The sequence below is a fragment of the Pecten maximus genome, chromosome 5 (genome assembly GCF_902652985.1).
Source record: "Pecten maximus chromosome 5, xPecMax1.1, whole genome shotgun sequence".
Taxonomy (NCBI): Eukaryota; Metazoa; Mollusca; class Bivalvia; order Pectinida; family Pectinidae; genus Pecten; species Pecten maximus.
In genome coordinates, this window is record NC_047019.1 from 16,494,815 (window position 1) to 16,512,875 (window position 18,061).

At 44.2% G+C, this 18,061-nt stretch overlaps 1 protein-coding gene across 1 annotated transcript in view; it reads left to right on the forward strand.

Moving 5' to 3' along the window:
* LOC117327321 (monocarboxylate transporter 2-like) overlaps positions 1-18,061 on the forward strand; it is a 42,160-nt gene that overhangs the window by 15,726 nt on the left and 8,373 nt on the right. Inside the window, exon 2 of the mRNA XM_033884250.1 lies at positions 15,710-16,043. Within this exon, the coding sequence (XP_033740141.1) occupies positions 15,710-16,043 (334 nt within the window). The remainder of the gene's footprint in view (positions 1-15,709; positions 16,044-18,061) is intronic.

Here is an 18,061-nt window from a genome sequence, read left to right on the forward strand (position 1 = left end):
CAGTCACGGTCGGTAGCCATGCCGAGTGTACGTCGCTTGGTGCTTCAGAACTCACGGATCAATATTGTTGTGACACCATGGAATGACGTCATTGATGTGACTTACTCCCTTGTTTATACACGAGAGATCATACGCTTACTTAGTAAATAATCCTGAGTACGTGTCTCTACAGCAACTACGATTTTGATATATTTCATCAAAATAAGACAAACACGATTGTTAGGTCATGTGACCCGAAGGGTCAGGATTAACTATAGCCATCGTGCTTCAAACACGATGTTGATAAATATGTCTCATTAAAATAACGTAAAACACGTTTTTCACTGATATAGTGTATCTGTGGGTAAATGATACTCCATGTAAATATGACGTCACTATTTTTGTTGTTCATTTTTGTGTCGCCTGCACAAAGCTGGCGACTTGCAGGTATCACTATGTCGGTGTCGGCGGCGTCCTCACAACAGAGGTCACTATGTCGGTGTCGGCGGCGTCCTCACAACAGAGGTTTCCGTGCGACAACAAGTTCCCTTTGGCCGATCAAACGTAATGCAGATCTTTCTTATCAAAAGTGTTTGTTTGGGATTGCTTTTAAGGTCCGAAGGTCAAAGGTCAAGGTCACTGTTACAAAAAAATTGAAAATTCGTTTCCATGCTGTAAATTCAAGTTCCCTTCGGGCGATCAAACTCAATCAAACTTCATGAAGGCATTTCCTACCAAAAGTAAGTGCTTGGGATTGCTTTTCATATCCAAAGGTAAAGGTCAAGGTCACTGTTACTAGAAATAGAAAATTTGTTACTTTGTGATAACGCGTGTTCCTTTGTGCCCATCAAACTTAATTTTCATGCAGTTTTTTCTTACGACAAATGCTTCCATGTGATTGTTTTTTACTAATCCAAAGGTCAAGGTCACTGTTACTATGAATAGAAAATCTGTTTCCATGCAATAACTCCAGTTCTCTTGGGCCAATCAAGCTCAAACTGCTTGATGTGCTTATTTACCGAAAGTTCCTGCTCTATATTGCTGAATTTCGAGCTTAATTGAGCGATGCTGGTTTTTCCTTTAACATTATTTCTTAAAGTGAATATTTCTTCGTAATCACCAGACTTGCTGCGTAGATGGCATATCCATTTCTGAGGAATTCTTGTTTGAAAGGTTATACGATATTACCCGGGCCTCTTGGTTTATAAGTTATCTGACCCAAAGGGTCAGGATGACCTATAATCATCGCGCTTTGTCCTTCGTCGTCCGCCGTGCGCCGCGCGTAAACTGTTCACATTTCAAACTTCTTCTCAAGTTTCACTTGTGGGATTCAGCTTTAACTTACCTGAAATGATCCTGAGATGGTCCGGACCAAGTGTTGTTATTTTTCAGGTCGGTTCGAAATTCAAGATGGCCGCCATGACAGCCATTTTTAAAACCATATTTCAAACTTCTTCTGCAGTTCCATTGGTGCCATTGTGCTGGAAATTTATGAGGATTTTATGGAAGGAGATTCAACAAAGTGTTGTTATTTTTCGGCCTCGTAAAAACATTGACGCAGCCACATCGGCCATTTTGTAACATGGTTGCACAATCATGGTTTTCCTGAACACCTATTTCAAACTTCAAGTTCACCTAGTGGGATTCAGCTCTAATTTACCAGGAATGATCCTGAGATGGTCCTGATGATCTTGTTTTTTTTCGTCGAAAATGAGGATTTATTACAATGCCAGTTGTAAACATATAAATAATCTTTTATCTTCAATTACAGATTTGAAGCATCTCATGCATTCCAAACAACACATCAATCCAGACATTACAATACATGAATACTTATTTACATATGACCAGCTACAATAAATCAACCCTGAACTATAGGTTCAATTTCTTCTCTTCAAAACGTATTTGATATTTTAGAATGTCCGTTGTGTAGTTACGAGTCTTATGTATGGAGAGCGATTTTTAATTACAGAAAAGAAGTAGATTGTTGGTAGATATTATATCATGATAACTTACAAAACACGTGTTTTACATGTACGTTTAGAGTCCAAATTTATACTGACTGACATGTTTACCCCTCAACCAAATATGGCAGCTGATAATGTCATGACGTCATTATACACGGGTAAGCCAATTGGTGACGTCAGTACACGTTCTTCTCGGGTTTACATGGCCGGTTGATACTCTATTGAACCCAGATATAGTGTTAGGCTTGACCAGTTCGTACATGTAGTTAGCGGTCAGTATTGCTTAATGAGCATGGGCGTATTGACCCCGATGACCAGGTCAATGCATGATCTATTGAATCGGCCATCGCCAAATGATCAATAATCTCGGGCTTGACACAGAGAAACCCCGGTGTTATATCCACAGCATGTGTTTGTTTCTTTTAAAATACAAATGTATATTCATTTTGAATTGGATTCAATCTATTTTTTTTTGCTCCAACATATATTACCGTTTTGATCAAAGTCGACAAGGATAAACATCTTATGATTTTTGTGAGATAGCGATCGGAAAATATGACTCATTTTGGGTTTAGTAATCTAATGCAATCTAACGTCGGTCTTTATCGGACCAGATCAACAAACCTCTTTTGGTTGTTTGTGGTCGGGATAACTTAGCTAATTCCTATCCGTCGTAGTATTTCTTTTGCATGAAGAAACTAAAATCTAATCTGCAATTCCCACACCCCCGCCGTCGTCATTACACAACTTGAAAACATCATTTTTTCCTGTCTTTCCCATTTAAACTTTCATTCTGCACTTTTGTTTTCTTCTGTCGGGGTCTCCAAAGACACCTGTCCTCAAATGACCCCTGGTGTTGAGACGATATTCAACCTAAAACAAAATCTCTGACGTATTACACCAGACTTTTTTTGTTAATCAACGACGGAGATATGGGGCATGACGTCACAGTTGTACTATATCAGATATCATGTTGGCTGTAACGCTGTGCAACACCTACACAAATCGTTTGCGGTCTACCAGTTACGGCTTGATTTCGCATGATGGCTATTATAATCATATGATTAGTCCTATAGAGGATATAAATCTATTCATATTTCAAGATAACTGGTAAGAAGATAATTCTTATTTTTGCACTCATGTTTGTACATACACCTGGAAGGAAGAGTGAATTGATTTTCTCTTTTCAATTTAATAAATTTCAAGACATCCATAATGCTTTTATTTCCAAGGAATCTTTATTTATTTATTGGTTTTTTTTTTTTTTTTTTTTAAACAGTTCAAAAACAACGAAGACGTCACATGGTATACATTATTTTGAGTTTTAAACAAACGAAAATGGACACTTTTGAAAATTTGAAAAAACACCAACAAAATATCATTTCTAAACAGTTTATGCACTAATAATGATTTTTCCGTATATCACATGTTACATCACGTGACTTTGTGGGTAGACAGGATTACCGGCCTTTGTACCATTTCTCTCCGCTGCGCTGTAGGCCTATTTCCGGAGCGAAACCAAGCGGGAAAATATAAAAAAAAAAAAAACAAAAACACGGCAGGCAATCAAGTCTATTTTGAGGGCCGTGGTCTGGGTTTTTATTGCTAATAAACATGGGTGACAGTTTGCAGTATTCAATATTGAATTGGTTATTTCGGATACATTCGACACATATGTCTATGTTAACGTTATGCAAAACCAGCTATTTTTTTTTAAATTTTCATAATGATTAGATAACCATAAAAACTCTAAAGCAGAAGCTGAAACTTTTCCCGCGCTTAAGATAAGTTGTTACATATCGTTTTTCTTCGTCAAATGTTGCGTTCATCGATACACAAACAGCTAAAACATACTGTTTGGAGACTTTTAAACTTTTGACGTGAAACCATGCGAGAGTATAACAGTGCCGCCATCTTGATTCTTCTCACACCACCTCTAAACTTGGAACCGTAAAACGGTGCCGGAATCTAATTCCGGAACACTCGTTTGCATGTTCTATGAATTCGCACAGTTAGAGTTACCAAACGAGCGACCCCACAAATACATTCTCGGATCCCTGTGATGCGTATATGACACCGGATGTCGCGAGGACAATTCGCATATGAAAATATTTCTTTTTAGGAATTAATGTCAGATGTTTTTTGGGGGGGATTTGTTGACATGTTACAAAAGTTGTTCTTTGTGTCAAGATGTACATATATGAATACGTTTTGTTATGACACTACCCCTCTCTCTACCCTCATCAACAAAGGCGTTTATTTGTAAGATTATCAGACATGTCTCAACAGTGATATATACTAGGGCGTTAAAAATTCTGTATCTTCTGGAAATATCGATTTATTTCGTGACCAAGTAACCTAGATATCATCAACGTTAAGTCGCCGTTGAAGATGCTTCAGTCTCCGGGGTCGTGCGTCACAGTTTCATCGTATCGACTCGAGCACGCCTGGCACGGCTGGGTGCAGGTGTAACTAAAAGGGGAAGGTCGGAGTGCTGTGTTTATTATAACGGGGGAAAAGACAAGATGGGGAACAGCAACGGGAGAGGGAATAGTGACAGGGGAGAGAGGGCGAGGAAGGGGGATAGTGACAGGGGATGGAGGGCGAGGAAGGGGGATAGTGACGGACGAGGAAGGGGAATAGTGACAGACGAGGAAGGGGGATAGTGACAGGAGAGGAAATACTGACAGGGGAGGGAGGGCGAGGGAGGAGGATAGTGACAGGGGAGGGAGGGCGAGGAAGGGGGATAGTGACAGGGAAGGGAGGGCGAGGAAGGGGGATAGTGACAGGGGAGGGAGGGCGAGGAAGGGGGATAGTGACAGGAGAGGAAAAACTGACAGGGGAGATAGGGCGAGGATGGAGGATAGTGACAGGGGAGGAGGCGAGGATGGAGGATAGTGACAGGGGATGGAGGGCGAGGAAGGGGGATAGTGACAGGGAAGGGAGGGCGAGGAAGGGGGATAGTGACAGGGGAGGGAGGGCGAGGAAGGGGGATAGTGACAGGGGAGGGAGGGCGAGGAAGAGGGATAGTGACAGGGGAGAGAGGGCGAGGAAGGGGGATAGTGACAGGGGAGGGAGGGCGAGGAAGGGGGATAGTGACAGGAGAGGAAATACTGACAGGGGAGATAGGGCGAGGAAGGGGGAAAGTGACAGGGGAGATAGGGCGAGGAAGGGGGAAAGTGACAGGGGAGATTGGCGAGGAAGGAGGATAGTGGCAGGGGATGGAGGGCGAGGAAGGGGGATAGTGACGGGGAGATAGGGCGAGGAAGGGGGAAAGTCACAGGAGAGGAAATACTGACAGGGGAGATAGGGCGAGGAAGGAGGAAAGTGACAGGGGAGGAGGCGAGGATGGAGGATAGTGACTGGGGATGGAGGGCGAGGAAGGGGGGATAGTGACAGGGAAGGGACGGCGAGGAAGGGGTATAGTGACAGGGGAGGGAGGGCGAGGAAGGAGGATAGTGACAGGGGAGGGGAGGGCGAGGAAGAGGGATAGTGACAGGGGAGGGAGGGCGAGGAAGGGGGATAATGACAGGGGAGGGAGGGGCGAGGAAGGGTGATAGTGACAGGGGAGGGAGGGCGAGGAAGGGGGAAAGTCACAGGAGAGGATGGGGGATAGTGACAGGAGAGGAAGGGGGATAGTGACAGGGGAGGGAGGGCGAGGAAGGGGGATAGTGACAGGGAAGGGACGGCGAGGAAGGGGGATAGTGACAGGTGAGGGAGGGCGAGGAAGGGGGAAAGTCACAGGAGAGGAAATACTGACAGGGGAGATGGGGCGAGGAAGGGGGATAGGGACAGGAGAGTGGGAGGTAGGGGGATAGCGACAGGAGGGGGGGGGGGGAGGAGGAAGGGGGATAGCGACATGAGAGGGGGAGGAGGGGATAGCGATAAGAGAGGATGGGGAGGAAGGGGGATAGCGATAGGAGAGGGATTCGAGGGAGTAAAGTGTCGAGGAACTGGACATGGAGACGAAGAAGGATGATAAGATTTTGAGAACGAGGATGGTGACCGGAAAGGGAGAACAATAGAGGGGATAGTGACAGGAGAGAGAACAATTGTGGGGATAGTGACAGGAGAGGGAGAACAATGGAGGGGGTAGTGACAGGAGAGAGAGAGAACAATGGAGGGGTAGTGACAGGAGAGGGAGAACAATGGAGGGGGTAGTGACAGGAGAGAGAGAACAATGGAGGGGGTAGTGACAGGAGAGAGAGAGAACAATGGAGGGGGTAGTGACAGGAGAGAGAACAATGGAGGGGGTAGTGACATGGGGGAAAGAGAACAATGGAGGGGGTAGTGACAGGAGAGAGAACAATAGAGGGGATAGTGACAGGAGAGGGAGAACAATGGAGGGGGTAATGACAGGAGAGGGAGAACAATGGAGGGGGTAGTGACAGGAGAGAGAGAACAATGGAGGGGGTAGTGACAGGAGAGAGAGAACAATGGACGAGGAAGGGGGATAGCGACAGAGCGACAGGAGAGGGGGAGAAAGGGGGATAGGGACAGGAGAGGGGGGGAGAAAGGGGGATAGAGATAGGAGAGGGGGAGGAAGGGGATAGCGATAGGAGAGTGAGGGCGAGGAAGGGGATAGAGACAGGAGAGGGGGAGAAAGGGGGATAGAGATAGGAGAGGGGGAGAGAAAGGGGGGGGTAGGGACAGGAGAGGGGGAGGAAGGGGGATAGGGACAGGAGAGGGCGAGGAAGGGGGATAGGGATAGGAGAGGGGAGGAAGGGGGATAGCGACAGGAGAGGGGGAGGAAGGGGGGTATCGACAGGAGAGGGGAGGAAGGGGGATAGGGATAGGAGAGGGGGAGGTAGGGGGATAGGGACAGGAGAGGGGAGGAAGGGGGATAGGGACAGGAGAGGGGGAGGAAGGGGGATAGGGATAGGAGAGGGGAAGGTAGGGGGATAGGGACAGGAGAGGGGAGGAAGGGGGATAGGGATAGGAGAGGGGGAGGAAGGGGGATAGGAAAGGGATAGGAGAGGGGGAGGTAGGGGGATAGGGACAGGAGAGGGGGAGGAAGGGGGATAGGGATAGGAGAGGGGAGGTAGGGGGATAGGGATAGGAGAGGGGAAGGTAGGGGGATAGGGACAGGAGAGGGGGAGGAAGGGGGGATAGGGATAGGAGAGGGGGAGGAAGGGGGATAGGAACAGGAGAGGGGGAGGTAGGGGGATAGTGACAGGAGAGGGGAGGAAAGGGGGATAGGGATAGGAGAGGGGGAGGTAGGGGGATAGGGATAGGAGAGGGGGAGGAAGGGGGATAGGGACATGAGAGGGGGAGGAAGGGGGATAGGGATAGGAGAGGGGGAGGAAGGGGGATAGGAACAGGAGAGGGGGAGGGTAGGGGGATAGTGACAGGAGAGGGGGAGGAAGGGGGATAGGGATAGGAGAGGGGGAGGTAGGGGGATAGGGATAGGAGAGGGGGAGGAAGGGGGATAGGGACATGAGAGGGGAGGAAGGGGGATAGGGATAGGAGAGGGGAGGAAGGGGGATAGGGATAGGAGAGGGGAGGAAGGGGGTAGGGACAGGAGAGTGGGAGGAAGGGGGATAGGGATAGGAGAGGGGGAGGGTGGGATAGCGACATGAGAGGGGGAGGGTGGGATAGCGACATGAGAGGGGAGGAAGGGGGATAGGGATAGGAGAGGGGGAGGGTGGGATAGCGACATGAGAGGGGAGGAAGGGGGATAGGGATAGGAGAGGGGGAGGTAGGGGGATAGGGATAGGAGAGGGGGAGGAAGGGGGATAGGGACATGAGAGGGGAGGAAGGGGGATAGGGACAGGAGAGGGGGAGGAAGGGGGATAGGGATAGGAGAGGGGGAGGAAGGGGGATAGGGATAGGAGAGGGGGAGGAAGGGGGATAGGGATAGGAGAGGGGAGGGAGGGGGGATAGGGATAGGAGAGGGGGAGGTAGGGGGATAGGGACAGGAGAAGGGGAGGAAGGGGGATAGCGATAGGAGAGGGGGAGGTAGGGGGATAGTGACAGGAGAGGGGGAGGAAGGGGGATAGCGACAGGAGAGGGGGAGGAAGGGGGATAGGGACAGGAGGGGGGAGAAAGGGGGATAGGGACAGGAGAGGGGGAGGAAGGGGATAGGGATAGGAGAGGGATTCGAGGGAGTAACATGTCGAGGAACTGGACATGGGGACGAAGAAGGATGATAAGAGTTTGAGAACGAGGATGGTGACCGGAAAGGGAGAACAATGGAGGGGATAGTGACAGGAGAGAGAACAATGGAGGGGGTAGTGACAGGAGAGAGAGAGAACAATGGAGGGGGTAGTGACAGGAGAGAGAGAACAATGGAGGGGGTAGTGACAGGATAGAGATCAATGGAGGGGGTAGTGACATGGGGAAAGAGAACAATGGAGGGGGTAATGACAGGAGAGAGAGAACAATGGAGGGGATAGTGACAGGAGAGAGAGAACAATGGAGGGAAAGAGGTGATTGGGTATTCAATCTAATTAGAATTAGACTTATTTTGTTATTGGAAAGGAGGTCAACAGCGGGGAGCAGTTGTTTGGTTTACAGGAGCGTGATGATATGTTTAATAACAAGGGATATGGGATTTTCATTGATTTTCATCTGCTGCAAAGTGACAAGGGGAAACATGTATCACTTGTTTGGAATGAGAACTTAAATAGTTACGTATCATTTCGACCTTAGCCAGGTCAATATTCGTAAGGTTAAATCCTCCTTGTCAGGTGATCCGGAACTCAATTTCAACCAGTCAGTTGCCGGTAGGCGAAGCCTAACCAGTCTTGTTGTTGGGGTATTGGAAATTAAAACCCCCCTATTCAGGTGATCTGGAGATCTATTTAGTATGGTTAGGTGTTTGGGAGGTCAAGCCAACCCGGTCAGATGATCAGAAGGCTAAACCAACCCGGTTACGTCTTTATATGGTCAAAAACCCTAGTTTAGATATCTGGAACTCAAAATCGCCCAGTAAAGTGATGAAAAAGTCAAACCAGTGCAGTCAAAGTGACTGGGATGTCAATCCCGTTCAGTTAGGTCATAATGTAGGGAAAACAACTACAGATCTAGAGAAATGTATTTGTTAGCTGGTAGGAAGATACCAAAGAAATTTCGTACTTAATTATACTTTTAAAACGATACTTTAACTCAGATATGTTTCAAACTCCACGCTTTAGTGAAGATGAGTACCAGGCCATGGGCCACAGAAACGGGAGGCGGTTTCTATTGATTTGTCGTCTGCATGCTCGGTAAGCGCGCGAGCGACCTTTTCGTACCAAGACATCGACATCTTGTGACAGACGTTTGGACTATTCACGGTGCGGTTATATACCTTTGAATATCTGCCAACAGTTCAGCTTCTCCAACCAGTACACTCACCTTTGACGGGTCGGCACTTAAACATGCGCATTATGCGTTGTATCTCTTTTCGACATAGCCGTATAATAGTCTTTTGGCCCCGGATATGACGCGACAGGTGGAGATGAAGTGTGTGATTGGTCAATGTAGCGGTAAACGCAAAATGCAGATATGCAGTTAAAAACGAAACAAAGTTAAGATTGAATGCAAGCTGAATAAGTGGATGTATCTTTTCAAACGACACATTAATAAAATTATATTCCTGATTCGAATGCAGTCCCATTATCACCAAACATGATTCAAACTGATGTGATTTTCTTATCCGTGCTGAAACGCATTTGTTCATTTTAAAATTTATTTCACCAGCAGTTTTACATTATAACAACAAGCATTAAAACTATGCCGTTTATCTTTTTTAAAGATATTTCTTGTTTCAGATATAACATATTTCAATTCGTTTTTAAACATATTTTAGGTTAAGGTAAATAGCAAGTCCAGTGCCATTTTACAAGCCTAGACACGTATGAGCATAACGGCTTGGTTACTATAGTATTTGGAGCTGTATGTCTGATCTACATGAACTTTATTTGTTTTCCTCAAACTTGCATTTTACGCATGTTTTGTCTAAATATGCAGGTAGCTTAACAAATGAATTGATAGCCATGACACATATTAACAATTGATCAAGTTTCTTCTGTTTAATTTCACCAGAACAGTGATTTATATGCCTGCATCACTGGATTTGCTATTCATATGAACTTCCGTACAAGTATTAACCTTGCTTTGGGAAGATACGAGTATTTGTACACTCGAGGCTTGTCATGTTTACCCTGAGGCCGAAGCTCGAAGCCATGATGACGATGAACAAACAATCATGTCTACACAAAGCAAGGACAATACACTTTTCATTACATCTATACCGAAAAAATCCCACAAAATTTTAATAAAATTCCCGTTCGGCACTGTCCACTTCCTTTCGTTAAAATTGTTTTAATTTTACATTTTTCGAAACCACTTTCCTTCAAAGCGGTTTCTGTAAAACATTTCGTAGCCGACTTTGTTGACGTATTTTGATTATTAACATTTAAAAAATCGAATGTTCTTGGCCGTTGGAGTATTTCGATGATAGTTGTCTGTGTCAATGCTCGCGCTGTTTAATTTGGCAGCAAGGATGGCGCAATAATGGAAGGTAAAATAACAATAATGATGATAATAAAAGAAAAAAACAAAAACAAAAAAAACAAAAAAACAAAACACACAGACAAAAAATCACACATATTGAAACAATACACCAACAAAAATTTTAAAAAATCAAAAGAAAGACAAAAATGGTCTCTCGGCTTTAAATTCGTTATACTTATACCTGTACTCTCCGACGCAGTCAACGTGTGAATAGCTGTAGGCATCATTTTAAACTTTTGCATATTAACATATTATACTTCCAGTGACAAAGACTCTACAGCGCCGACAGTCTATACACTGCCTGTCACAAAGACGCTACACCGCCGACAGCCTATACACTGTCTGTCACAAAGACACTACAGCGCCGACAGCATATACACTGTCTGTCACAAAGATACAAAGATATAAGTCTTATATACGATCATTATTAGGAAACTATTATCTCTAAAAGAAATAGTTTTCATACCGTAGATGCAATTCTATTTATTTTTGTGACAGCTAGTGTATAGACTGTCGGCGCTGTAGTGTCTTTGTGACAGACAGTGTATAGGCTGTCGGCGGTGTAGCGTCTTTGGGACAGACAGTGTATAGGCTGTCGGTGCTGAGCGTCTTTGTGACAGACAGTGTATATGCTGTGGGCGCTGTGGCGTCTTTGTGACAGACAGTGTATAGGCTGTCGGCGCTGTAGTATCTTTGTGACAGGCAGTGTGTAAACTGTGGGCGCTGTAGCGTCTTTGTGACAGACAGTGTATAGACTGTCGGCGCTGTAGCGTCTTTGTGACAGGCAGTGTATAGACTGTCGGCGCTGTAGCGTCTTTGTGACAGACAGTGTATAGGCTGTCGGCGCTGTAGCGTCTTTGTGACAGACAGTGTATATGCTGTCGGTGCTGAGCGTCTTTGTGACAGACAGTGTATAGGCTGTCGGTGCTGAGCGTCTTTGTGACAGACAGTGTATAGGCTGTCGGTGCTGAGCGTCTTTGTGACAGACAGTGTATAGGCTGTCGGTGCTGAGCGTCTTTGTGACAGACAGTGTATAGGCTGTCGGTGCTGTAGTGTCTTTGTGACAGGCAGTGTATAGACTGTCGGCGCTGTAGTGTCTTTGTGACAGGCAGTGTATAGACTGTCGGCGCTGTAGCGTCTTTGTGACAGACAGTGTATAGGCTGTCGGCGCTGTAGCGTCTTTGTGACAGACAGTGTATATGCTGTCGGTGCTGAGCGTCTTTGTGACAGACAGTGTATAGGCTGTCGGTGCTGAGCGTCTTTGTGACAGACAGTGTATAGGCTGTCGGTGCTGAGCGTCTTTGTGACAGACAGTGTATAGGCTGTCGGTGCTGTAGTGTCTTTGTGACAGGCAGTGTATAGACTGTCGGCGCTGTAGCGTCTTTGTGACAGGCAGTGTATAGACTGTCGGCGCTGTAGCGTCTTTGTGACAGACAGTGTATAGGCTGTCGGCGCTGTAGCGTCTTTGTGACAGACAGTGTATATGCTGTCGGTGCTGAGCGTCTTTGTGACAGACAGTGTATAGGCTGTCGGTGCTGAGCGTCTTTGTGACAGACAGTGTATAGGCTGTCGGTGCTGAGCGTCTTTGTGACAGACAGTGTATAGGCTGTCGGTGCTGAGCGTCTTTGTGACAGACAGTGTATAGGCTGTCGGTGCTGTAGTGTCTTTGTGACAGGCAGTGTATATGCTGTCGGCGCTGTAGTGTCTTTGTGACAGGCAGTGTATAGGCTGTCGGCGGTGTAGCGTCTTTGGGACAGACAGTGTATAGGCTGTCGGTGCTGAGCGTCTTTGTGACAGACAGTGTATAGGCTGTCGGCGCTGTAGCGTTTTTGTGACGGGCAGTGTTTCTTTCATGTTATGATAGGTTGGATTTGTCAACCGCAGTGCAATTGTAACAGACAGTTAAGTATAGGATATGATGGGGACAAGTTCGCAATTAAAGAATTTCATATACGAGTACAATACCAGGTAATGTAGATATACTATGGGGCATGTAGATATATATGGGACAAAGCTAGAACAAAGTGATAATATCCAGGCCAAACAACAGCCAATAAGTGATACATATCAGGGTAACACAGCGACAAATAGTATAGTTGATACCCGGGTCAAACTGCCAACAATATGTGTTAAACATCCGGGTCAAACAGTGAAAAGTCGGATACTGTTCATGGGAGAAATTGACAACTCTAGGTTAACCTCCAAGGTCAGGGGCGCCCTCCAGCACTGCACCAGACAGCTAAATTAAGTTACCACGAGTCAGTCCTGGTGTGGCCTTGGAAAGGGTAAGGTGACGTCGCTCAGGCTATACATGCTACCAAATGTATCAATGTCTGTAAACTGCTAATACTCAAATTTATAGTGAATATCATTTTTTTGCTGGTGTGTTGTTAGTTAATAACAGTACCTAGGGTAACAGATACACAACGAGGTCACACGGGGACCATATCTGATACACTTCCGGGTCAGACAGCGCCAAATAGTTTATATACATCCGGGTCGTACAACGACTAACAGGAAATGAACAGAGTTGCCATCACGGGCTACTTAGTTGTAAAAAACATATTTTGTCAAACACTGGAAACAAGGTACGGGACACGCGTATGGGGTACACACACGGATAAGGCACGGACAGCATTGAATGCGCAAATGCACATGCGCATGCGGAATACAAACCAGAAACGCCCCTGCTCAAACAAGATCATCACATAATGTATATTTTTTGTAAATTTGAATTTCGCGATTAAAGCAGCAGTAAAGATATTTAATTGAAAGCAGGAATTTTAAAATGAAATGATTAACAACAAGAGGCATAATGGGTCGGTATTTATTATTTGTGTTAAAAAAAATCATTTGTACAGAGACGACATGGGTCAGACGATTCAGCTCATCGTATTAGACTTATACGTCATTGATTTTGTATACATATAATTACGTCATACACTTTGTATACATATAAATACGTCATACACTTTGTATACATACACGTCATATACTTTGTATACATATACGTCATAGATTTTGTATACATATACAACATAGACTTTGTATACATATACGTCATAAACTTTGTTTGCATATACGTCATATACTTTGTATACATATACGTCATAGAATTCGTATACATATACAACATAGACTTTGTATACATATACGTCATAGACTTTGTATACATATACGTGATAGACTTTGTATACATATACAACACATACTTTGTATACATATACAACATATACTTTGTATATATATATATATATATATATATATATATGTTTTCTCGCCTTTATAGACTTTGTATATATATATGTCATAGAATTCGTATACATATACGTCATAGACTTTGTATATATGCCATATTCTTAAATTTGGAGGAGCCGACCACACAGAGTGATTGCGATATGCGCACATTTACACAGAGCGTATACCAGTACAAAGTCGAGTAAACTAAGGCACCGTGTTGTTGTTGTTGTTGTTGTTTGGATGAACATTACCAAATTAGATTTGACGTACGCCTGACAGTTACTTCCGTGTGGGCTGTTAATGATGGCGGACAGACCCAGTATCGTTGTACATTTCGCCTGCCTTTAGGAAGTATGGGACTGACCAGGGAATAACTAGTCCCCGATGTTTATCAGTTTGTGATTGTGTGGTGTGAATCTCTATTGTTATTCTATTGAGGATGATTTCTCGTGAAATCGGCGTGTCATATTATCGTGTATTCGGTTTGTCAAATTCCCGTATAATCGGTACACGTGTACTGAAGTGTCGGGTATATTGGTACACGTGTACTGTAGTGTCGGGTATATTGGTACACGTGTACTACAGTGTCGGGTATATTGGTACACGTGTACTACAGTGTGGGGTATATTGGTACACGTGTACTGTAGTGTCGGGTATTTTGGTACACGTGTACTATAGTGTCGGGTATATTGGTACACGTGTACTATAGTGTCGGGTATATTGGTACACGTGTACTACAGTGTGGGGTATATTGGTACACGTGTACTACAGTGTGGGGTATATTGGTACACGTGTACTACAGTGTCGGGTATATTGGTACACGTGTACTACAGTGTGGGGTATATTGGTACACGTGTACTGTAGTGTCGGGTATTTTGGTACACGTGTACCATAGTGTCGGGTATATTGGTACACGTGTACCATAGTGTCGGGTATATTGGTACACGTGTACTATAGTGTCGGGTATATTGGTACACGTGTACTACAGTGTGGGGTATATTGGTACACGTGTACTGTAGTGTCGGGTATTTTGGTACACGTGTACCATAGTGTCGGGTATATTGGTACACGTGTACTGTAGTGTCGGGTATTTTGGTACACGTGTACCATAGTGTCGGGTATATTGGTACACTTGTAATGTGGGGTATTATTACCATGATGAGGTGCTGTCCATCTTTTCACCATACGTATGAATGTTAACATACGCCCTTGAGAGACGATGATATTTTGAGGAAAGCCATACCGTTGAGATATCCGCCGTATACCAACCTGATGTGACTATCGATCGCGGGTATTGTTTGGTTTTCTCGCCTTTATTACCATCAGTGTGCTCTTTAATATCCGCTTCCTCACATTGTTTACTCGGTTTGTATGCGGGTTTTACTTTATTTCCGCCATATGTAAGGGTGTCGCAAAACTCTCGTCACTTTAATGGTATTGTTGCACTTGCTTCTCCTTTGACTTCGGGTGTTCATTTCCATAAAACGTATCATATAATAAAACATAATCCTAAACTTTCCAACAGACACTGTACACACCAAATACATTGTACACAAACACACACTTTGAAATGCGTGCAAATATGTGGGAATGCATTTTGATAATTAAAATATCATTGGATAATAAAGCTTTCTATTTTTGCTAGAGTTGTACTCAAAAACAAAATATTGCAAATAAGCAAATAAGTATATGACATTCTGTATTTTAAAAGGATGATACACGTTCGAGGATGCTTGCCTTTGTTTATAAATTATTCCTGGTGGTAAGGGCATTTAAAACTATACCCATCTTCGGGAAGAGGTTTTTGAATACCTAACTTCTAGCTTGAAGCAAGCCTCGAATAAGACGTCTAATATTATCATAGTCCTCCTTTGTCATCATTGTCTTCCTTTGTCATCACTGTCCCAATCTAAGGATTTTTTACACCTTTGTCTATCATGGTATATATCGGTGTTGATACATTTACTAATGTCAATATTTGTCAATATGTGTTTTTAATTGTTTAATATTTTTATCTATTTCAGCATGGCTCGGGAGTGTCGGTGTTAGCATCACGCTCTTCCTTTCGCCTGTCATTGCCACTATCTGTCAACGAAAAAGCCCGAGACTGTATGCTGTCATTGGGGGCCTTATCTGTTCCCTTGGGTGCTTGTTTTTAGCCTTCTCAACCGAAATGGATCAGTTATTTATCAGCCATTGTGTCGTGCTTTCATTGGGAAGTGGAATAACTCTTACTTCTGCCAATATTATTGTTGGACGTTACTTCCGCCGGAAGCGACAGATCGCGGAAATGATAATGATTTCCGGTACAGGTCTTGGCGCTGCTGTAATGTCCGTTTTATTTAGGAATCTGTACAAGTAAGTAAATATTTTATTGCATGTTTGTATTTTAGTACTGTGCAAATAGAAGGACAAATTATGTTTTTCAAGGACTACCAACATGCATATGTTAACACGTGCTTTTCATACCACGACCGTCTGACGGTAAACAGGATGGAACATATTGGCTGCTTAGTTAATCATTATCAACCTGTTATGTACAATTGTAGATATAAAAGTTTCACATCCGAAATCCCTGCGATGGTTATAAATCTCTTTGATATCAAGTCTATCACACATGTCTTGATTAGAACATTGTAGTCATTCGATCAGGCATCAGCTTGGCGAAATAGTTGTGTGCACCTCACATTGCTTGTTGGTTTGGATATCATTAATCGGTATGATAACGAGAGAACATTACTACTTGATGATTGCGCGTGCAGGTCTTGAACTGACATTTGTTACGGACTGTGTAATTTTGCGACATGTAGCGGTCGGTTAAAGTCTGCCAGGGTTGTGAACCATCTAGTCCCTCTTTGCGTTCCCGTTTAAATAGATATGATGCAGAAAGGTTTTCATACTGCTCAGCCAGTAAAAAAATTAAGGTGCGGGGTTCAGTTACTGCACTTCAAAAATAATCAATAGATAAATATATAAAAACAATGAAGACCAGAAGGCCGTGAAGATTTGAATTGAGAAGACAAGGTATTGCTCTGATTTTGAAAGGTCAATCACGTGACCTTCAACTATGACCCGTGTAGTCAGTCGCCCCCGATGTACGAGACGATCAACATTAGAGGACAAACGACAAAGTCTTTGTATTGGTATTCCTGGACACTCGGATGACGAAGTCTCTGTATTGGTATTCCTGGGCACTGAGACGACAAAGTCTCTGTATTGGTATTCCTGGACACTGAGACGACAAAGTCTTTGTATTGGTATTCCTGGACACTGAGACGACAAAGTCTCTGTATTGGTATTCCTGGACACTAAGACGACAAAGTCTTTGTATTGGTATTCCTGGACACTGAGACGACAAAGTCTTTGTATTGGTATTCCTGGACACTGAGACGACAAAGTCTTTGTATTGGTATTCCTGGACACTGAGACGACAAAGTCTTTGTATTGGTAATCCTGGACACTGAGACGACAAAGTCTTTGTATTGGTATTCCTGGACACTGAGACGACAAAGTCTTTGTATTGGTATTCCTGGACACTCAGACGACAAAGTCTTTGTATTGGTATTCCTGGACACTCAGACGACAAAGTCTTTGTATTGGTATTCCTGGACACTCAGACGACAAAGTCTTTGTATTGGTGTTCCTGGACATTGAGACGACAAAGTCTTTGTATTGGTATTCCTGGACACTCAGACGACAAAGTCTTTGTATTGGTGTTCCTGGACACTAAGACGACAAAGTCTTTGTATTGGTATTCCTGGACACTCAGACGACAAAGTCTTTGTATTGGTATTCCTGGACACTCAGACGACAAAGTCTTTGTATTGGTAATCCTGGACACTGAGACGACAAAGTCTTTGTATTGGTATTCCTGGACACTGAGACGACAAAGTCTTTGCATTGGTATTCCTGGACATTGAGACGACAAAGTCTTTGTATTGGTATTCCTGGACACTGAGACGACAAAGTCTTTGTATTGGTATTCCTGGACTCTCAGACGACAAAGTCTTTGTATTGGTATTCCTGGACACTCAGACGACAAAGTCTTTGTATTGGTATTCCTGGACACTCAGACGACAAAGTCTTTGTATTGGTATTCCTGGACTCTCAGACGACAAAGTCTTTGTATTGGTATTCCTGGACACTGAGACGACAAAGTCTTTGTATTGGTATTCCTGGGCACTCAGACGACAAAGTCTTTGTATTGGTATTCCTGGACACTGAGACGACAAAGTCTTTGTCTTGGTGTTCCTGGACACTAAGACGACAAAGTCTTTGTATTGGTACTCCTGGACACTGAGACGACAAAGTCTTTGCATTGGTATTCCTGGACACTCAGACGACAAAGTCTTTGTATTGGTATTCCTGGACACTCA